Raw genomic sequence first — 23,412 nt, forward strand, 5'->3', positions numbered from 1 at the left:
TAATTCAAAGAGGTTGTGTGAAGTTTGCAAAACTAATACATGGTGAGATAAGTCAGAAAAATGGTTACATCTGGGTTGGAGGGGCAATTTTCTGAGGTGATGGAAAATTCTATGATCCTGGGTGGTGATCACAGAGGTGTATACATAACTGGTGGCTCAGATGGTAAACAGTCTGCCTGCAGAGTGGGAGACCCAGGTTTGATCCCTGAGTCAGGAAGCTCCCCTGAAAATGGCTACCCACTCCAGTATTCTTGTGGAGAATCCCATGGAGTGAGGAGCCTGGCAGGTTACAGTCCATGGGGTCACAGAGTCGGACACGACTGAGCAACTTCACTCACTCACTCACTCATACATAACTGAAAAGTCATCCAGCTCTATGTTTAAGACTTGTGCATGTTACTGCATGTAATTTATATCTCAATTAAAAAAAGGAGGGGGGAAAAAAAAGCCAAATCTATGATCCTGAAGCTGTCTTCTCTCCCTTGCCTTTCATCACTTTGGCCCCTCCATTCCCTCTATGCATCCTTATCTAAAAATTCCTTCTTAGTTTAATACACAGAATCTGATTATTTCTCAAGTTGACCTTTCAACTATTAAGATGGTTACATTATCTCCTCTAAACCTAATCTTTTCCAGAATAAATACTTCTAGCCCTTTAACTGAAGACACAGTATTCAGAACTTCTCACTTATTTTTATTACAGAGCCATGGGTGATTTCAAAATATGAGATTTACAACTGTAAATAATCCTCTGGATCCCTGAAACCTGACCAGTACAGAGCCAAGGAAACAGGCAGCCTGAGGAGCCCATGGCCACTGCCCTGTCTCTGGGTACCAGCAAGGATGGCCCTGAAGTTTAGCAACTGAAGCACTTTGTTCCTAAGATTATGTGGTCAACAAACCTTCACTCCACATTCTATCCGAACCAATTTCACCCAAAGCCAGGTCTTCCATTACTTCAGCCAGGAGAATTTTTGAATCTATGAGCAGGATTGCCACATATGACTCCATTACATTTTAAATCTTAAGATAAAATCTAAACTATTAAATAGTAATGGTTTCAGCATATCATTCCAGCCTATCAGTCATAGTTGTAACTCTACCTATCCACCTACAGCTTTGCTCCATACACGTCATAAGTATACCTTCCTTCCTATATGATTATTATCATCATCAAAATTACTGCTAGCTAACATTTACTGAGGGCTTATTTAAGACCGAGACACTGGTGTTAATCACATACACACATTAATCCTCAGACCAACCCTATAAGATAGGACCTACTGCTAGCCCTGTTTTACAGATGGGGAAAGTGAGGGATAGAACAGTTAAGAAATATGACAACACGACACACCTGGAACAAATATGAGCTTCCCCCAGAGCACATGCTTGTTAACTGTGCTATGCTGTCAGCAAGGTCTGACTTAAAAACATACTGGCCACAGCAATACCAAGGAGAGAGTCCAGAAAGGGTATTCTAGAGATCACCCTGTATTTGCAACTATTTATTAATAGTTACGACAGGTAAAACTGCATCGCACTGGAGAGACTTTAAGGAGATACCCCATGTCCAAGGGCAAAGGAGAAGTCCCAGCAAGTTGACAGGAGGGGCAAAATCGTGTTTAGAATCAAACATACCTGCCAGAGATGCTCAGAGGGCTCAAACAAACCTTCTGCACACCAGGACCCAAAGACCCCACAGAGACTGGGACAGAACTGGGTTTGAGTGTCTCCTGCGGAAGGACGGGTCAGCAGTGGACTGCCATAGGAGCAGGGCCTCAGGCTGCAGTAGACTTGGGTATAGCTGGGTGCATCAAACTCGCGTATGGCTTAAGCCCTCTGGGAGGAGGTCGCCATCAACCCCACCATATAGCTGTCAGAACTTACACAGGAATAGGGAAATAGATTCTTAGAGGTCACAAACAGAACCTTGTGCACACCAGGACCAGGATAAAGGAGCAGTGACCCCATGAGAGACTGATCCAGACTTGCCCATGAGTGTCCAGGAGTCGCCAGCGGAGGCGTGGGTCGGCAGGTGGTCTGCTGCAGGTCGGCGGCACTGAGTGCAGCAGTGTGAGCATGGGAACTTTCAAGGAGGTCACCATTATCTTTGTTACCTCCGCCAGAGGTTCAGTTCAGTTCAGTCACTCAGTCGTGTCTGACTCTTTGAGACCCCATGAACTGCAGCACAACAGGCCTCCCTGTCCATCACCAACTCCAGGAGCCCACCCAAACTCATGTTCACTGAGTCGGTGATGCCATCTAACCATCTCATCCTCTGTCATCCCCTTCTTCTCCTGCCCTCAATTTTTCCTAGCATCAGTGTCTTTTCCAATGAGGCAGCTCTTCACATCAGGTGGCCAAAATACTGGACTTTCAGCTTCAACATCAGTCCTTCCAATGAACACCCAGGACTGATCTCCTTTAGGATGGACTGGTTGGACCTCCTTGCAATCCAAAGGACTCTCAAGAGTTTTCTCCAACACCACAGTTCAAAAGCATCAATTCTTCAGCACTCAGCTTTCTTCACAGTCCAACTCTCACATCCATACATGACCACTGGAAAAACCATAGCCTTGACCAGATGGCCCTTTGTTGGCAAAGTCATGTCTTTGCTTTTTAATATACTGTCTAGTTTGGTCATAACTTTCCTTCCAGGGAGTAAGCGTCTTTTAATTTAATGGCTGCAGTCACCATCTGCAGTGATTTTGGAGCCCAAAAAAATTAAGTCTGACATTGTTTCCACTGTCTCCCCATCTATTTCCCATAAAGTGATGGGACCAGATGCCATGATCTTAGTTTACTGAATGCTGAGCTTTAAGCCAACTTTTTCACTCTCCTCTTTCACTTTCATCAAGAGGCTTTTTAGTTCCTCTTCACTTTCTGCCATAAGGGTGGTGTCATCTGCATATCTGAGGTTATTGGTATTTCTCCCAGTGATCTTGATTCCAGCTTGTGCTTCTTCCAGCCCAGCGTTTCTCATGATGTACTCTGCATATAAGTTAAATAAGTAGGGTGTCAATATACAGCCTTGACGTACTCCTTTTCCTATTTGGAACCAGTCTGTTGTTCCATGTCCAGTTCTAACTGTTGCTTCCTGACCTGCATACAGGTTTCTCAAGAGGCAGGTCAGGTGGTCTGGTATTCCCATCTCTTTCAGAATTTTCCACAGTTTATTGTGATCCACACAGTCGAAGGCTCTGGCATAGTCAATAAAGCAAAAATAGATGTTTTTCTAAAACTCTCTTGCTTTTTCCATGATCCAGCGGATGTTAGCAATTTGATCTCTGGTTCCTCTGCCTTTTTAAAAACATGCTTGAACATCTGAAAGTTTGCGGTTCACATACTGCTGAAGCCTGGCTTGCAGAATTTTGAGCATCACTTTACTAGCGTGTGAGATGAGTGCAATTGTGCAGTAGTTTGAGCATTGTTTGGCATTGCCTTTCTTTGGGATTGAAACAAAACTGACCTTCTCCAATCCTGTGGCTGCTGCTGAGTTTTCCAAATTTGCTGGCATATTGAGTGCAGTACATTCACAGCATCATCTTTCAGGATTTGAAATAGCTCAACTGGAATTCCATCACCTCCACTAGCTTTGCTCGTAGTGATGCTTCCTAAGGCCCACTTGACTTCACATTGCAGGATGTCTGGCTCTAGTTGAGTGATCACACCATTGTGATTTTCTGGGTCGTGAAGATCTTAGTTCGCTGATTCCTAGAATGTCGATGTTCACTCTTGTCATCTCCTGTTTGACCACTTCCAATTTGCCTTGATTCATGGACCTGACATTCCAAATTCCTATGCAGTATTTCTCTATACAGCATCAAATCTTGCTTCTATCACCAGTCCCATCCACAACGGGGTGTTGTTTTTGCTTTGGCTCCATCCCTTCATTCTTTCTGGAGTTATTTCTCCACTGATCTCTAGTAGCATATTGGGTACCTACCAACCTGGGGAGTTCATCTTTCAGTGTCCCATCTTTTTGCCTTTTCATACTGTTCATGGGGTTCTCAAGGCAAGAATACTGAAGTGGTCTGCCATTCCCTTCTCCAGTGGACCACATTCTGTCAGACCTCTCCACTGTGACCAGTCCATATCAGGTGGCCCCACATGGCATGGCTTAGTTTCATTGAGTTAGACAAGGCTGCCTCCATAGTTTAGCCCCAGGTGGTTTTAGAAAAGGCAGAGGAACCAGAGAACAAATTGCCAATATCCACTGGATCATGGAAAAAGCAAGAGAGTTTCAGAAAAACATCTATTTCTGCTTTACTGACTACGCCAAAGCCTTTGATTGTGTGGATCACAATAACCTGTGGAAAATTCTGAAGGAGATGGGAATACCAGACCACCTGACCTGCCTCTTGAGAAACCTGTATGCAGGTCAGGAAGCAACAGTTAGAACTGGACATGGAACAACAGACTGGTTCCAAATAGGAAAAGGAGTATGTCAAGGCTGTATATTGTCACCCTGTTTATTTAACTTATATGCAGAGTACATCATGAGAAACACCAGGCTGGAAGAAGCACAAGCTGGAATCAAGATTGCTGGGAGAAATACCAATAACCTCAGATATGCAGATGACACCACCCTTATGGCAGAAAGTGAAGAGGAACTAAAAAGCCTCTTGATGAAAGTGAAAGAGGAGAGTGAAAAAGTTGGCTTAAAGCTCAACATTCAGTAAACTAAGATCATGGCATCTAGTCCCATCACTTTATGGGAAATAGATGGGGAGACAGTGGAAACAGTGTCAGACTTTATTTTTGGCGGCTCCAAAATCACTGCAGATGGTGACTGCAGCCATGAAATTAAAAGACACTTACTCCTTGGAAGGAAAGTTATGACCAAACTAGATAGCATATTAAAAAGCAAAGACATTACTTTGCCAGCAAAGGTCCGTCTGGTCAAGGCTATGGTTTTTCCAGTGGTCATGTATGGATGTGGGAGTTGGACTGTGAAGAAAGCTGAGTGCTGAAGAATTAATGCTTTTGAACTGTGGTGTTGGAGAAAACTCTTGAGAGTCCCTTGAACTGCAAGGAGATCCAACCAATCCATCCTGAAGGAGATCAGTCCTGGGTATTCATTGGAAGGACTGATGCTGAAGCTGAAACTCCAATACTTTGGCCACCTCATGTGAAGAGTTGATTCATTGGAAAAGACCCTGATGCTGCGAGGGATTGGGGGCAGGAGGAGAAGGGAATGACAGAGGATGAGATGGCTGGATGGCATCACCGCCTTGATGGGCATGAGTTTGAGCAGACTCCAGGAGTTTGGTGTGCTGCAGGGAGGCCTGTTGTGCTGCAGTTCATGGGGTCGCAAAGAGTCGGACACAACTGATCGACTGAACTGAACTGAACTGAAATAACAGGAAGGGAACACAGGCCCACCCATCAACAGAAAACTGGATTAAAGACTTACTGAGCATGGCCTTACCCATCAAAACAAGACCCAGTCTCCCCCTCAGTCAGCCTCTCCATTCAAGAAGCTTCCATAAGCCCCTTATCCTTCTCCATCAGAGTACAGACAAACTGAAAACCACAGGCACAGAAAACTAAATATCTGATCACTTGAACCACAGACTTGTCTAACTCAATGAAATTATGAGCCATGCCATGTAGGGCCACCCAAGATGAATGGGTCATGGTGGAGAGTTCTTACAAAACATGGTGCACTGGAGAAGGAAATGGCAAACCACTTCAGTATTCTTGCCTTGAGAACCCTGTGAAAAATATAAAAAGGCAAAAAGATAGGGCACGAAAAGATGAACTCCCCAAGTCAGTAGGTGCCCAGTGTGCTACTAGAGATCAGTGGAGAAACAACTCCAGAAAGAATGAACGGACGGAGTCAAAGCAAAAATAACACCCCTTTGTGGTTGTGGCTGGGATGGAAGCAAGGTCCAATGCTGTAAACAGCAATATTGCATAGGAACCTGAAATGTCAGGTTCATGAATCAAGGCAAACTGGAAGTGGTCAAACAGGAGATGGCAACAGTGAACACTGACATTTTAGAGGAGACTCTACACATGGACATTACCAAATTGTCAACACCGAAATCAGACTGATTATATTATTTGCAGCCAAAGATGGAGAAGTTCTATACAGTCAGCTAAAACAAGACTGGGAGCTGACTGTGGCTCAGATCATGAACTCCTTATTGCCAAATTCAGACTTAAATTCAAGAAAGTAGGGAAAACCACTAGACAATTCAGGTAGGACCTAAATCAAATCCCTTACAATTATACAGTGGAAGTGACAAATAGATTCAAGAGATTAGATCTAATAGAGTGCCTGAAGAACTATGGACGGAGGTTCGTGACATTGTACAGGAGGCAGGATTCAAGACCATCCCCAAGAAAAAGGAATACAAAAAGGCAAACTGGTTGTCTGAGGAGGCCTTACAAATAGCTGTGACTAGAAGAGCCTCTTGATGAAAGTGAAAGAGGGGAGTGAAGTTGGCTTAAAGCTCAACATTCAGAAAACTAAGATCATGGCATCTGGTCCCATCACTTTATGGGAAATAGATGGGGAAACAGTGGCTGATTTTATTTTGGGGGGCTCTGAAATAACTGCAGATGGTGACTGCAGCCATGAAATTAAAAGATGCTTACTCCCTGGAAGGAAAGTTATGACCAAACTAGACAGCATTATTAAAAAGCAGAGACATTACTTTGCTAACAAAGGTCTGTCTAGTCAAGGCTATGGTTTTTCCAGTAGTCATGTATGGATGTGACAGTTGGACTGTAAAGAAAGCTGAGCACAGAAGGATTGATGCTTTTGAACTGTGGTGTTGGAGAAGACTCTTGAGAGTCCCTTGGACTGCAAGGAGGTCCAACCAGTCCATCCTAAAGGAGATCAGTCCTGGGTGTTCATTGGAAGGACTGATGTTGAAGCTGAAACTCCAATACTTTGGCCACCTGATGTGAAGAGCTGCCTCATTGGAAAAGACACTGATGCTAGGAAAGATTGAGGGCAGGAGAAGAAGGGGATGACAGAGGATGAGATGGTTGGATGGCATCACCGACTCAGTGAACATGAGTTTGGGTGGGCTCCTGGAGTTGGTAATGGACAGGGAGGCCTGTTGTGCTGCAGTTCATGGGGTCGCAAAGAGTCGAACACGACTAAGCAACTCAGCTGAACTGAAGTGAGAAAAGAAGTGACAGGCAGAGAAGAAAAGGAAAGATATACCCATTTGAATGCAGAGTTCCAAAGAATAGAAAGGAGAGATAAGAAAGCCTTCCTCAGCGATCAATGCAAAGAAAGAGAGGAAAACAATAGAATGGGAAAGACTAGAGATCTCTTCAAGAAAATTAGAGATACCAAGGGAACAGTTCATGCAAAGATGGGCTCAATAAAGGACAAAAAAGGTATGGACCTAACAGAAGCAGAAGATATTAAGAAGAGGTGACAGGAATACAGAGACAAGCTCTACAAAAAAGATCTTCACAACCCAGATAATCACAATGGTATGATCACTCAACTAGAGCCAGACATCCTGGAATGCAAGGTCAAGTAGGCCTTAGGAAGCATCACTATAAACAAAGCTAGTGGAGGTGATGGAATTCCAGTTGAGCTATTTCAAATTCTAAAAGATGATGCTGTGAATGTACTTCATTCAATATGCCAGCAAATCTGGAAAGTTCAGCAGTGGCCACAGGACTGGAAAAGGTCAGTTTTCATTCCAAATCCTAAGAAAGGCAATGCCAAACAATGCTCAAACTACTGCACAATTGCACTCATCTCACACACTAGCAAAGTAATGCTCAAAATTCTGCAAGCCAGGCTTCAGCAATATGTGAACCGTGAACTTCCAGATATTCAAGCTGGATTTAGAAAAGGCAGAGGAACCAGAGATCAAATTGTCAACATCCGCTGGAACATTGAAAAAGCAAGAGAGTTCCAGAAAAACATCTACTTCTACTTTATTGACTATGCCAATGCCTTTGACTGTGTAGATCACAACAAACTCTGGAAAATTCTTAAAGAGATGGGAATACCAGACCACCTGACCTGCCTCTTGAGAAACCTGTATGCAGGTCAGGAAGCAACAGTTAGAACTGGACATGGAACAACAGACTGTTCCAAATAGGAAAAGGAGTACGTCAAGGCTGTATATTGTCACCCTGTTTATTTAACTTATAGGCAGAGTACATCATGAGAAACGCTGGGCTGGAAGAAACACAAGCTGGAATCAAGATTGCTGGGAGAAATACCAATAACCTCAGATATGCAGATGACACCACCCTTATGGCAGAGAGTGAAGAGGAACTAAAAAGCCTCTTGATGAAAGTGAAAGAGGAGAGTGAAAAAGTTGGCTTAAAGTTCAACATTCAGAAAACTAAGATCATGGCATCCAGTCCCATCACTTCATGGCAAATAGATAGGGAAACAGTGAAAACAGTGTCAGACTTTATTTTTTGGGGCTCCAAAATTACTGCAGATGGTGACTGCAGCCATGAAATTAAAAGACACTTGCTCCTTGGAAGAAAAGCTATGCCCAACCTAGACAATACATTAAAAAGCAGAGACATTACTTTGCCAACAAAGGTCCATCTAGTCAAAGCTATGGTTTTTCCAGTAGTCATGTATGGATGTGAGAGTTGGACTATAAAGAAAGCTGAGTACCAAAGAACTAATGCTTTTGAACTGTGTGTGGTATTGGAGAAGACTCTTGAGAGTCCCTTGGACAGCAAGGAGATCCAACCAGTCCATCCTAAAGGAAATCTGTTGTGAATATTCATTGGAAGGACTGATGCTGAAGTTGAAACTCCAATACTTTGGCCACCTGATGTGAAGAACTGACTCATTTGAAAAGACCCTGATGTTGGGAAAGACTGAAGGCAGGAGGAGACGGGGACGACAGAGGATGAAGTGGCTGGACTGCATCACCGACTCAATGGACATGAGTTTGAGTAGGGTCTGGGAGTTGGTGAACGGCAGGGAAGCCTTGCGTGCTACAGTCCATGGGGTCGCAAAGAATTGGACATGACTGAACAACTGAACTGAACTGAAAGTTCTTTCTTTTTGATAAGAATTAAATCCAAGGTATTAATTACTCTGACTTTGTCTACATTAGTTGTAATTAAAGTGTCAGGAAGCAAGATCCCTCTAAAGACCTTCCACCTCTTCCTCACATTTCCCTTTTTCCCTCCTTGTGTCATTCTATCACCGAGAAGTATGTAGGTATTGATGAAAGTAGGTAGGATACATGTATCCTGCTAGACTCTTAATGTAACATCTTAGTTACATTCCCCTGGAAAAACAGATTATCTAAGGGTTTTCCTGATCTATATAGGTCTTGACTTCCTGGAGTTAAGAAAGAGATCACCAGAGAGCAAATGAAATTAAGTGCTTATAGTTTAAAAGTTTTGATTCCATGAAATAAAAAGTTTCTGCACTGGGATTTCCATTTGTTGTTTAAGGAAGAAAAACCAAACTCTATTAATAACTCGTTTACACTTCTTGGTTGGAGAACCTAGCAAATGTCTCCCTGAAGGATAGAATTCTGCTTCTTTGCAGAGTCTGAAAGCTCTGCCACAGGAGTTCAGCATCCTACTCCTCCAGGTCTCAGGGCTTTCACACTGTGTTCACCTCCCGACCCACCTCAAGTCAAAACTAGGCCGAGTCTGAATTCACTGTGCCACTCTTCACTTTGCAGGCAGATTGAAGCCCTTCCTCTGCTGAAATTGCCTTCAGGTCTCTCCATAGTTTTTAGAATAAAATCCAAACTAGAATCAAAGCTCTTTGAGGTCTGGCTCCTGCTTAACTCACCAGTGCATCTTCTGCTGCAGCCCTCCTCCACCTGTCTGCTCTGTGGGAAACAATGTTCTCCACACAAGCTGTGTCAGTCCTGCCCCAAATGTGTTTGGATGTGTTTTCTTTGCCTCCAGGACCTTCACTGTTTAGTTCAGCACAGATCCCACCTCCACGGGGGTGGTTTCTCTCATCACCGTGGGTGAGGTGTCCCTTCCATCTTGAGTTAAACTCTGTCGGTCTTTACACTTCACATCAACTGTCCATTCTCATTTCCCTTTCCTATTCACATGGTGTGCTTTAGGGGTTAAAGCTGTGTTTCTTCATCACTTCCTACCCACAGTACAAAACAATGTTTGAAACATAGTTGGTGGTCAGTGTTTCCTGAATAAAATCCTAAATTAACATAGTAACATATTAAATCACTTTATATCACCTTCCTTCTACATGCAAACATTTACTTCTAATTTAGCTTCCAGGAGCCAAAAGTGATCTGTATTGATGTGTGTGCTTTAAGAGGGAGTCAGAAATGTGTTATTTCTCAACATGTATACTTCATTTATCTTTGCTTACAATTCCATGAACAGAGGAGCCTGGCTGGCTACAGTCCTTGGGGCTGGAAGAGTCAGACACAGCTGAGCATGCACGCACGCACAGCATTCCAGCAGAATGCATGACATTGGATTGTGCTCTAAATCTAGATCTCCATTTGACAAAGCAGTATAGTGGGAAAGTGGGGCAGGAAGAGCAAGAGTAAAAGCTGAAGCAAGGTTAAACAAAAGTGAAATTTTTGTCCAGAAACAAAGAAAGCAAACCATGCCTCTTCTGACTCCAAAGTACCCTTTATGAGAATGGTGCTACTGAAAAAAAAAAAAAAGAAAGAAAGAAAGGTCATCTCAGGGAAGATGACTCTTAAGTTTTCTAAAGTCATGAATGGCTCATACTAACAAACTTGAAATTCAATGAAATAATCTTGGGACAAAGTTATGTGATTATGAGTAAAGCTGTCATTTTGATGTCTCAGAAAACCCATGGGGCAAAAACCTCAGATAGTATAGAATTTTTTCCAGTGATGATCTTTTTGCCTAATTTCCCTTTGTTCATTTATAATAATAATCAAGATGTAATTTTAAAAGTATCATTACTCTTCCTATGTATGATATTGGTCAGTTGAGGGTCAATTTCACACTGAAAACTCTAAAACAATGTTTTCAAGGGTAGCAGCCAGTAGATGAGTAAGTCCCAAAGCACCTCACAAGTAAGAGCACGATCACAGTGCAGCTCCATCTAACAAGTCGATCATTCACCACAGACGCTCTGAACATCTACCGTAGCACATCAGTGTCCAAGAAGAGGACACAGGGCTTGCTCTCAAAGAGTTTCTTTCTCAGTACTCCCTGCAGCATGTTTCAAACTGATTCACTGAGCACAGATTCACCCCACCTTGATTCATTATGGGTTGATTTTTTGTTTTTAACCTCTTTCTCCAACAGACTGAAAGCGTCCTGGCAACACAGAATAAATCATATTCATCTTCAAATCTGGAAGCACCTAAAAGTATCTTCAGCGTAAAGGTTTGCTAGATCCTTGCTGAATTAATTTGAAAAAATTAACCTAATTATTCCCTGTAACCACCTAAGATTACAGAGTATCAAGTATCACTTCTCTTGGTCAGAGACCAAGTTGATACAGTTGAAGTTTATGTGGCCTTGACAGATTCTTCTGGAGCCATGAACAGACCAACTGAACAAACAAAAGTGAAAAACAAACTAATGAAAATACAGCCCATTTCTCCTTTCTGTTTGTGGACCATAATGTCTTATTACTGTACCATGATGTGATTCTATCTTCCATGTGACTGTCTTCAATAAGATTTCTCCGTTTTCTCCTGTTCATGATATGATGCAAAGAAAACAACAACAGATATGCATAATTCTGTTCTTAGATTTGGGGGGGGCGGATTCTAGACAGTATGAAGTTGTTTGGTTCCACCTTCAAAAAGTTAATCTAAGGTCATCCCCTTTCAACTAAAGGAGAAAGCTTCACTGAAGAAATAAAAAGGACTGATATAAAATAAAAAGAACCTCAAAAAGGTGTGCCACCTGGGAAGTCAATGATTCAATCAGAAAACACTATTGATCTTAGTAACTTAGAGCAAAGGCCAGGTAAGGAGAAATGTTACCTTGGTAAATTATGATAACTGGGCCATAAGGAGTACTAAAGCCAGCATAAATTTAGAGGGTTTGTTCCTATGCCAACTCTGTGAATTATAGACGTATGCATTCATAAAATGTCTTTGATCATCAGAAATTGTAGAAACTTTTCACATATACAGTCTTTACTCTGAAATAGCATCTGTGAGAAGCCCTGCTCATTGCACATATCATATGACAGCCAACCACTTTATAACCTCAAAGGCCCAGCCTTCATGAGACCTACTTCTTGGTTTCCCAGTCAGCAGGGTACTCAGTGAAAAGCTATACAGGGCCATCAATTCTCAGAGACTTATGCTTACCAGCCCGAAGCCATGGTCCATGGTGTCGGGGTGGATAATTATTTTCTTTTTTGAAGCAGCAATGTGATTATCTGCCCATCTTTTACACAAAAATTCTCTTCAACATTTGCCTGGTATCCTTGATCTTTTCCATAAGAACCAGGCCAAAGAAGGGAGCTGGACTAGTTTTAAAGTCTGTCACTTGGGACTGACAGCACTTCAAATCCTCTTTCTTGAATGCAACCTAATTTTGCAGTGGATATGTCTCCGAAGCTGCTTGTGCCTGTGGTATCAAAACTCACATCTGTAGATACACTTGACTGAAAAGCACCATTTTGGAAGTCTGGACAGCCTAATCTGACAGTCTGATGCTGACAGCCTCAATACAAATTCTTTTCAGTGGTCCTTCTGGCATTTCAAATTTCACTTATTCCACAAATATAAGTGAAAAACAGCCTAGCCAAAAGACAGGGTATCCAGTGACCACTTCAGAGGAATGGAGATGATCACTGAGTAACTTTTTCTAACTATAAGGTCCTGGGCAATGAACAAAGTGTACAAAATTTTATTTATAACTACATGCTGACTCTGTAAAACAATGATCAGCAGAAAGTTTACTCTCTGAAGGGTCTCAGCAGAGAGTGAGTCCCTCATGTTTTCTTTAGAATTTCTGCTTTCAATCTACTGAGATGAAAATATTCCCCCAATGTTACAAACACGCCCTGTACTTAGAAGTATTCCTTCTGCACATTGTGAAGTGAAGTCGCTCCGTCGTGTCTGACTCTTCGCGACCCCATGGACTGCAGCCTACCAGGATCCTCCACCCATTGCCATTTTCCAGGCAAGAGTACTGGAGTGGGTTGCCATTTCCTTCTCCAGGAGATCTTCCCGACCCAGGGATTGAACCTGGGTCTCCCGCATTGTAGGCAGATGCTTTACCGTCTGAGCCACCAGGGAAACTCTTCTGTACATTACCAGATAGTAAATAAGAATGTAGATTTAGGATGGGCTTGATGGCACCAGTAAAAATGGTCTTGACATAGCTGTTGCATTTATATAACATTCGTGACTATATAAAAAGACCAGCTGTCCTTCACAGGGAAGCTTCTGATCCCTAATTTAGGGCAATCATTAGATGCCGTAATGCAGTAAGTATCCAGAAGAGTTTGAATTTGTATTTCCATTGGTACAAATTGCCCCGAGGCTGAAATGATCTGTCTTTATCTCAGGAGTGAAAATCTTGGGCAATTTTTATTTTTCAGTTTTCCAAATGTTTAAGAATTGTTTTAGAGATAAAACTAAGTGTTTCCATTCTTATTAAATATCTACATACATGTCCTATTTTATTGTTCAGTCACTCAGTCATGTCCGACTCTTTGTGACTCCACGGACTGCAAAACACCAGGCTTCCCTGTCCATCACCAGCTCCCGGAGTTCACTCAAACTCATGTCCATTGAGTCAGTGATGCCACCCAGCCATCTCATCCTCTGTCGTCCCCTTCTCCTCCTGCCTTCAATCTTTCCCAGCAACAGGGTCTTTTCCAATGAGTCAGCTCACATGTCCTGTTAGATGTATAATTAATTTTAACAAGAGGCCATAATACTTTTTAGGGGGACACAAGACAGGGTTCTTATGCTCTCATTTTAATTGACATTTTATATACGGTTTTCCATTTGAACAAAATGGGTTGAGAACAGTGGTGAAGTTCAGGAGTGGTCATCTTGTCTTTTTATGGTGGTTAATAGTTACCGAATTCTTATTGTGTGCCCCACATTTTTCTAAACACTGTTGTTTAGTTGCTAAGGCATGTCTGACTCTTTTGTGACTCCACGGACTGTAGCCCACCTGACTCCTCTGTTCATGGGATTTCCCAAGTAAGAATACTGGAGTGGGTTGCCATTTCTTTCTCCAGGGGTTCTTCCCAATCCAAGGATTGAACCAGCATCTCCTGCATTGGCAGGTGGATTCTTTACTACTGAGGCACCATTGATTAACTGCTTTAATCCTCACAACAAATTACCAGCTATGTGATCTTGGGCAAGTTGCTTAGACTTTCTAAGCCTTGATTCCATTTCCAGAGAAAGAAATGGAAGTTTGGAAGGTTAAGTGATTTGCTTAAGTTCACCCTCACATCCATGAGATGTGAGAGTTGGACCATAAAGTAAGCTGAGTGCCTAAAAATTGATGCTTTTGAACTGTGAAGTTGGAGAAGACTCTTGAGAGTCCCTGGGACTACAGGGAGATCAAACCAGTCTATCCTAAAGTAGATTAACCCTGAACATTCACTGGAAGGACTGATGCTGAACCTGAAGTTCCAATACTTTGGCCACCTGATGCAAAGGGCGGACTCATTGGAAAAGACCCTGATGCTGGGAAAGATTGAAGGCAGGAGAAGAAGGGGATAGCAGAGGACAAGATGGTTGGATGGCATCACTGACTCAACAGACATGAGTTTGAGCAAGCTCCGGGTGTTGGTGATGGACAGGGAAGCCTGGCGTGCTGCAGTCCATGGGGTCACAAAGAGTCAGACACAACTGAGAGACTGAATAGAACTGAACTAAGTTCACTCAGCCAGTGGAAGGCAGAGCTGGGCTTGGTTTCAGCTGGCTGACACCAGGGCTAGTCCTCTGCCCCACCACCAGGACTGCCTTGGGTATCCTCAGGAGTTATTAACTAGAGACAGAGCTAGGTACTCCCAAAGGAAACGCTCACAAAGGGAGCACTCATATTCATGTTCACTTGCTCTGTGAGAGTCTTCTAAAATTCAAATGCACAAATGATAATGGATAAGAAACGCGTGAATTCTTTTCCTCACTCCCACCCTAATCTTCAGACAAGTTTCAAGCTACGTGGCCTATAAATGTCTTTGAAAGGCAATCCAAAGCTGTTAACAACTTTCTCAATGGCTTTGAATAGAAGGTTCTAATGACCTTATGATCTTAAAAAAAATTCTTTATAGCTAATGTATGACTGAAAAAAAAAAAGATAAATCACAAATTGAATGAACACCATACATCAAATCCCTTTTGTGACTAACGAAATCAGGAAAAAGGTGATTGGAGATGGTTTCAGAAAGATAGATAAATACAAATATGCCCAGTTCTTAAGGAATAATTTTTTTAAAATCTTAAAAGACAATTTGGCATCACTGAAATTCTGCACCATGGCTCCAGCCTGCCTAATTCATTCTTTATAAGAGGAGGGAGAAAAAGAAAGTCACTTCAACGAGGCTTACGTTTATGAAAAACACATGGACTCCTAAAGCCAGCTAGACCTGAATTTGCATCTCAGTTCTGCAGTTTTGCAGTTTTCAAAGGAATGTGGTTTTGAAAGTTACTTAAATTCACAAGCCTCAACTTTGCATCTGCTAAAACAGAATAACTACCTTCTTGCAAGGACATTGTAAGGGTTATAGGGAATGTGTATAATACACTTGGCACATGGTAGGTTCTCAATAAATTGGAACCAATGATAACAGCAAGAAGATTGTTAACAGAAACAATGAAAAATACTGCCAACAGCAGAGACAGTGGAAGTAGGATGATGGTTAAGAGCATGGGCCTGGGGTCAGACGACCTCAGTTTATTCCTGCTTTCCTTTCCTCGTAGAATTCACATCGTATCGAACAAAGGCTGTTCTAAGTTTCTCTCACAACATAATATCTCCATGGCTTTAGTGTGACATCTTAGGCTCTTCAGTTGAACAAGTTACTTAAACTCTTTTCTGTACCAGTTACCACAGCTGTAAAATGGGCTAATAACAGTATCTACCTCATATGCCGTGGCGAGAATAAATGAGTCCATCCATGCCAAGCTTAGGATCATGTCTGACCATGACACATCATAAGAACTCAATGTTAGCTGCTGCTGTTTTTTCAGTCATTGTATGAAGGACCCTCCAAAACCAACACCAACCACCTGGATAAAAATTGCTCATCCATAATGTTGGTTAACAGACTGAAACCAGAAGACCATGAAAACTCCTGAGGATGGCCAGACAGCATTTCAGACTAATGGCTGGGATAATATGAGATCAAAAGCTATCTGAAGGGGAAAGTAAAAATTAGATTGCAGTTTACAAGGAGGGGTGACCAGTTAATTGGTAATCCCTGCTTGGAATCCAGGCTTGCCAAAGGACTTCCCTATAAAAGAACTTGTAAATGTCACTTCAAAAAGTCAAAGCAAAAAAAAATAGAAGTGAAGAAGAATAAGAATGAGGCAAAGGGAATATATGCCGCCTTCCTCCTTTCCTCAGAACATGCTGTGTTTTTTCCCCTGTGCTTTGCCACATTTCTAAATCCTTTTGCAAAGGTCAGAGAAGCGGCACCAATCCCATTGTGTCACTTCCCCTCATACTACTTAAAAAAATTCAGCCACCTAGCAAATGTAATAAAGAAGGATTGCTCTACCCATAAAACATCCAAGAAACAGCTACCCAACCAGAGCATTCCGATTTGCAAAGATAACATCTAATCCTGCTGCTCTGGGTGTGGCTCAATGGTGAGGGATGGGGAGGCTGGGGTTCAAAGTGCTGTCTCCAGCATCTCACAGATTACAATGATGACATCAGAACCAGGGTGAAGAACAGGGCGCCCCAATTGCTGTCTGTACTCCAAGCCCTCTGAAGCTTGCACTTCCTCACACAGAGTAAGAAAATTGGATAAGAATTGGGTCGAGGTCCTCTGTGTCTCCAGGAAAAGCTGCAGGGATGAGCCGGAAAGAGCCCATTTTCTGGTCCAGGGAGAAGAAGAGGCATGTTTTTAATAGTCTGGTGTGGCTGCAGCTCACTCCTCGAGAACAGGAACTTCAGCAGCCACTTCATTATATTTCTACTGTAAATGACACAGGCCTAAGCCAAGTCTGAGCCAAAACACCCTCCAGGATTCAGCTGGGGTTAGGTCATCTGCAGCCTATTGACCACTGCTGAACTCCAAACCCCTAACGAGGCATCTCAGCAACAGTATGTGTCCTGCCACTAATGAGGCTCTTTTTCCATGAATAATGAGAAAGAACATCATCTCTGTTGCCAGGTACAAACATAAACAAAGCTCAACACAGGGCCTTGGTATAGTGAGTTTGTCCATTTGCAACAAAGGAATTTAGCAAAGTGAGAGCCAAGTTTTAGTGGAGGGTGGGACAGGCTCTTGTAACAAATAATGTGAACATATGTTATCAGAATCTAATAAATCAGCTTTCGGTTGTTGTGGCATGGAGACTGTGCAATGGGATAGAGACAGACGACAGAAAGCTCCAAATGAGTTCATTGCTTTATTTTACAATCAGTCTGTAACACAAAGCTGATGATTTCTGTAATGAACTGAGATCTTCATGAAAGGGGCCTTAGGAGAGACCTGAGATCCCAAAGGCTCTATTGGCTAAACCTTTTCTCACGTCTTGATGTAGCAGGCTGAGTGCAGGCTGACTCTCGGGATGAGAACACTGAAGCCTTGCCATGACACTGCTGGCTTTGAGGTAGTATGTAGACGGTGCATGGCCACCTGAATCCACGTGCTGGGTTTCTCGGGTACCAAAAGGCCCTCAGTGTACCACGAGCATTCTGCCTCTAAGGCAGTCTCCTGGCTTAGACTCCCAAGGTCAGCCCAACAGTGAGATTCCAGCATATAAACAGAGAACAAAGTGAGCTGACATGAAGGCCAAACAGTCTTTATTTTGTTTACTGTAAAGCGTGCCACATTCTTCTCTCTTTCTAAAATCAGTTCCATACTAGGTAGCATATATTTTCTTACACAGGGTGCTCATGTTTGCACAGGCCAAGCGGTGCCATCACTGGCTGAGGGCTTTTAGTTTCCATCAGTCTGAGCAAGAATTAACAATAAAGCAAAACGAAAACAGTCTCACGATGCCTCAGTTCCTCCAGCTGCAGTGGGTAACGACTCTAACCTATTTCAGAGACACCTTTTGAGGAACTGTATGTCAAAAATAAGACTCAAATAGTATAGTTTGCTCTACATGTTTGATGAATTGCTAGAAATTTTGACCTGAATAATTCTTTCTTTTTTCATGGAAAGGCATTTTATTTTAAATGTAGCAGTGTGTACATGTCAATAATTCTTTAAATGCACTAAAAATGCTTACTTAATAAAGAATATTTTATAAAGTAAAAAAAAAATCATGTAACATAAACAATCACTTCCTAACATCCATTTTATAAACAAATATATTTATTTTGGGGAGAGAGTTAGTGGAACATGGCAGAATGGTATGAAATTCTGCAGAGATTCTAGCAGCTAACTATGTAGAAAATTGTGTATAATTAATCAAATAGTAAATTCAAAGACAATGACAATTGAGTAGAAGATTTTTCAAATATCTGGTGGTATCAGCTTATTTTTCTGGTTTATTAAGAAAAAGCAAAATAAAATAAGCTCATGGGTGAGTAGGATAGAATGGCAAAGGGACTGCATAGGCTCTCATGTGAAGAAATGGGAGTTATTCTGCTAAAGAAGAGAAGACCTGGGGTGAAGGGGCCATGATTTCATCTTCAAACATTACTGAACTGTCACAAGTTTGTAGCAGAAGCTACGAGCTGTTTTTGGTGAAGGAAATGGCAACTCATTTCGGTATTCCTGCCTGAGAAATACCATGGATAGAGGAGTCTGGTGGGCTACAGTCCATGGGGTTGCAAAGATTCGAACACGACTTAGCAGCTAAACAATAACAAAACCCAGCTGTTGTATTGCTTCAAAGATCTACATGACCAACAGGTAGTGGTCACAGTCAACCAGTTGGGGGGCAGTGCTGTTCCCACAGGGCATGTGCTGCCTGCAGAGGTTCTGAGTGATTCCTGACCATGGAAATCAGGTAGAAATTCTCCAACACAATAGTTATCAAAGTGCTGTGCTATTTGAAATGATCCTTCTCATCTAATCATTGAAATACATCAAGAAGAGAGGAATACTCAAGTAGATAAAAGTACCCAAGGACTTACCGTCATACTTTGCTAAGACTGCCTGAACATCAGCATATGCTTGTAGTTCCAGGAGAGCCTCTAAAAGGTTCTCATGGATGTTGAACATGCTCAGGAGAGGGAACTCCTTCATTAACTAGGAAAGAAGAAACCAAGGAAAAATTAATGTTTCTTATTTGTTAAGGTATAACTAATACTGAGTTATTTATATACTATATATAAATAAAGTATAGTATAATTTTTAGAAGTACAATTAATACTAAATTACAAGCATTCACATCAATTATTATGTTGTAAAGCATTAAACGCTTAAATTTTTTCATGCTATTTTGGGAACAGCGACTTTGAATTTGTGAGAATCTAAGGTGGGAGAAAAATCCAAAAGTGAGGAGTTTTATGAACACTGAGGAAGATGATTAGAGGTAGTACTGAATGTTAAAATGCCTTTAAGGCCAAATAAGGTGAAGGTGGAAAACTGTCTCCTAGGTGTTAACAGCAGTTCTGGATGGAAGCCAGAGGGTAGAAGGAGAAACAAAAGGCATTGCTCTTTTGAGCAGCCTGATAGCCAAGTTAAAGACAAAATGTAGGAAAATAACTAGAAGGTGACATGTGTTGAGAAAATTTGCAGGTAGTGATAAAGAATGGCAGTAAAAGAAGATGATGTTAAGGAGTTCCTGCCTGTTGGTCTCAATAAAACAGGAGTCAAGATTATTTTTCAAGACTGAGGGAACAGGTGACAGGGAGGAAGTAGGAAGACGGTGGTGAAAGTGTGGAACAATCAAGGATTACAGAGGCTGTCTTGGGCCCCAACAGACTGGAGACCACGGATTGAGAGAGTCTTCAATTGGCACTGTTGTCAAATTTCAGCTCAGGGCTCAGCAGCCCAAGGACAGTGGCAAAGATGTCAAACGATGAGATTTAGCCTGGGAAAACTGAATTAGATTCAATGAAAAGTCAAGGAGCAAGAGAACAGGCTAGAATGGTGAAGGAACGATTAAAGGAAAGGCTCAGGTTCTAGACAGCAACCGGAGGAAGAGAGGTCCAAAGGCAGTTAAAAGCTATGATAATGAATCTCATTGGAAAACAAAGAGAAAGAAGAAAGGACATGACCAAGAATTTCAGAGTAAAATCTTATCCTCAAGAAAAGTAAATCTCACCTTAAGGAAAAGACAACCAGGTTCTTTACAAAGCAAAGTCACACACGCACATATATACATGTGTAAGTATGTAGTGATGTATTCATATATGTGTGTGTGTGTTCACACACAGTCGTTCAGTCATATCCTACTCTTTGTGACCCCATGGACTATAGTCCACCAGGCTCCTCTCTCCATGGGGATTTTCCAGGCAAGAATACTAGAGTGGGTTGCCATGCCTTCCTCCAGGGGATCTTCCAATCCCAGGGATCGAACCCAGGTCTCCCACATTGCAGGCAGATTCTTTACTGCCTGAGCCACCAGGGAAGCCCGTATACATATATACCCTCTATTTAATTTACTAAATGGATAAGTGTTTTCTATTATAACACAGTGACCTCTAAAGAAGTAATACTTATTTTTTTGATGTCAACATATTTAAAGCAATTGTGCTGAGAGAAATAATACCCCTCAAAATAGACAAATTTATTATTAAACAAGAAACCAGTGGAAACACTGCAATGACTATTCACTTTTTCCAAGTTAGAAACCTTTGCCATATTGTTTTCTTTTTAAAAAATCCAAGAACCATTTAGCATATCTCTAAAAACAAATAATTTTCTGCAGCTTCAAGGCATCATATTACCAACAAATAACACCTATCAAAATGATTATGTCTTCAATAAGCCTGTCTAAACCCCCTAGAGACAGCCTGCAGTATTTCCACTGCTAGTAAAGGAAGTGAATAAGACTATATCATACATTGTTGATGTTCTGCAACCAATAAAAGTATTCTTTGTCTGGTTTATTCTGATTCTGGTTCACATCACTTTTAAATTTTTTTCTCTTTCTAATTAGTGCTTGTTAGAATTAAATCTCTCCATCACTCAGCATTTGGCAATACAATAAAGACATTCACTAAACTGCAACATTTAAACATTAACCATTTTTGATCAATTCTTTAGGTAGAGGTCAAACTTCAAGGACTCAAGTCATATTCTGTAATTTAAAAACCGCAATTCCAAAAACTAGTATGTTGAAGCTTAAAAACTGAAAGGGGAATCTAATTAAAATCTAACACATGTATGCTATGGCCAATTCATGCTGACGTATGGCAGAGGCCATCACAATATTGTAAAGTAATTATTCTTTGATTAATATAAATAAATACATTTAAAAGATCCAATGAAACTATGAGCAAACATGGAGGTCTGGGCTTGTTTAAATAGAACTTGAAGATGCTAGGAGTTGGGCAGCAATGTTTTCACTGGATGCTTGGACAGAACATATCATGTCCAAAAAACAATCACCAATAAAAGAATTTTAAACATAGCAAATAGCAAATGTTGGAAAGGCAACCAAAGTCATATTACAATTTGGAAATCTAGCTTTGCTTCCTGAATATAAACAAGAAGAAACAGTGAACCTTCCACTGCCCCATCTCACTCCAGTTATCACCAGACCTTCTCCAGCCTTTCACAACAGGCTTTCTTAGAGAAGAGCCATGAGTATTCTACTCCCTCCGCTCCCTTCACTCCTCACCGTAAGCTACAATCTGGCTTTCAGCCCCACAATTTCTCTGAATCTGCTCATCCCACATTTCCAGGTGACTTAAATTGCTCCTGTGGACGCCCTCCAGTCCTTTTCTTGCTTGACCTCTGCAACATTTGACAGTTTGATGACTTCTTGAAACTCTTGTCTCTCTTGGCTTCCTCCATCCCATTTTCTTCTGGTTTTCTTCATACTCATCTTATAGCTCCTTCTCTAGTTTCCCCCTTTTCTGCTACTTAGGAGTAAGCTGTCTGCCTGGGTATGTCCCAAGTATTCTTTGCATAAACACGCTGATCTCTAGGACACTTTCATGTCCGGGGTCTCAATACCACCACTTTTGTTGGCATGGCTCCCACATCCTCATATTCTGCTCTGACCTCTCTCCTAAGCCATTACATCAATTCATAAGCTCTCTCCCTGACAGTTTTACCCGATCCATCTAACACTAGGCTCATAAATTTCTCCTTCCAAAGCCAACCCTTCAAACCTGTTCGTCCCCTTGGTATTTCCTATTTTGGAAAAGAACCATTAAGCCCTGCATTAAGAATCTCTATGGCGTGCCCACTATACCCACATCCTTAGAGGTCTTTAAACCCCTGAATTAATATGTAAAAAAGAAATGCAGCCAGCTTTCATCAAGTTCAAAGAAAATTCTGTCATGCAAAAAAACAAACATAAAACAAACACTTTAAGAAACATTACCGCTTCCTCTTTTCTCTGACCTTGCTACCAATAATTTAGCTTATGCTCTTATACTTGGCCTAAATTGCTCAAACAGCATCTTTCCTCTGCCTACTTCTGGAATCAACTTTTTCCAACCCACTCTTCACGTTACTTTCATAACAATTTTTCAAACAAACACACTTGAGTCCATCACAACCCTGCTTAAAAAGCAACCACTGGTGTGGGAACAGGCAGATGTGAATACAAACTGACAAACAAGACTGTTTTTTACAACATAATTTACAGTGATGAAAAATGCAAGCAACTTAAAAATTTATCTATTATGAGACATTTACATAAAATAAGATATAGTCATCTTTGGGACTACAATATATAGTCATTAGTAGCTAAATTATCAAATAATTATTAATGGCATGGCCTGGGAAATGTAGACATGTGACATTACATTAGAAAAAGCAAGATACGAACAAAACTTGACAATAATATCAAGCTTTTCTTTGGTATCTATGCATAGAGACATACTTGGTTAGAAATAGACCAAAATGTTTTACCAGTAGTTATTTTCTAGTTAATGAGATTAAAGGTGATTTTTATTGCTTCCTTCATATTTACCATAAGTTGTAATATTTTTAAAAGAAATATATGTACATTCTTTAGATGGGGGTGGAAAAACTCTTTTTGAGAATATTGACTTCTCTGAAAACTATAAAACATTGATAAAGGAAATTTAAGATGACTCAAAGAAATGGAAAAAATCCCATGCTCTTGGATTAAAAGAACTTATATTATTAAAATGGGCATATTACCAAAGCAATCTATAATTTTTATGCAATCCTTCATGAAATTCTTCAGAGAACAAGAACAAAAATCC

General features: G+C 41.3%; 1 protein-coding gene across 4 annotated transcripts in view; it reads right to left on the reverse strand.

Annotated features, from left to right (window-relative positions):
- Window positions 1–23,412, reverse strand: part of ST7 (suppression of tumorigenicity 7) — a 309,424-nt gene that overhangs the window by 97,493 nt on the left and 188,519 nt on the right. For all 4 annotated transcript variants that reach the window (XM_061165296.1, XM_061165298.1, XM_061165295.1 and 1 more), the window contains one exon: window positions 19,192–19,306. In XM_061165296.1, coding sequence (XP_061021279.1) covers window positions 19,192–19,306 — 115 coding nt within the window. The remainder of the gene's footprint in view (window positions 1–19,191; window positions 19,307–23,412) is intronic.

Source organism: Dama dama, chromosome 18 (assembly GCF_033118175.1).
Source record: "Dama dama isolate Ldn47 chromosome 18, ASM3311817v1, whole genome shotgun sequence".
Taxonomy (NCBI): Eukaryota; Metazoa; Chordata; class Mammalia; order Artiodactyla; family Cervidae; genus Dama; species Dama dama.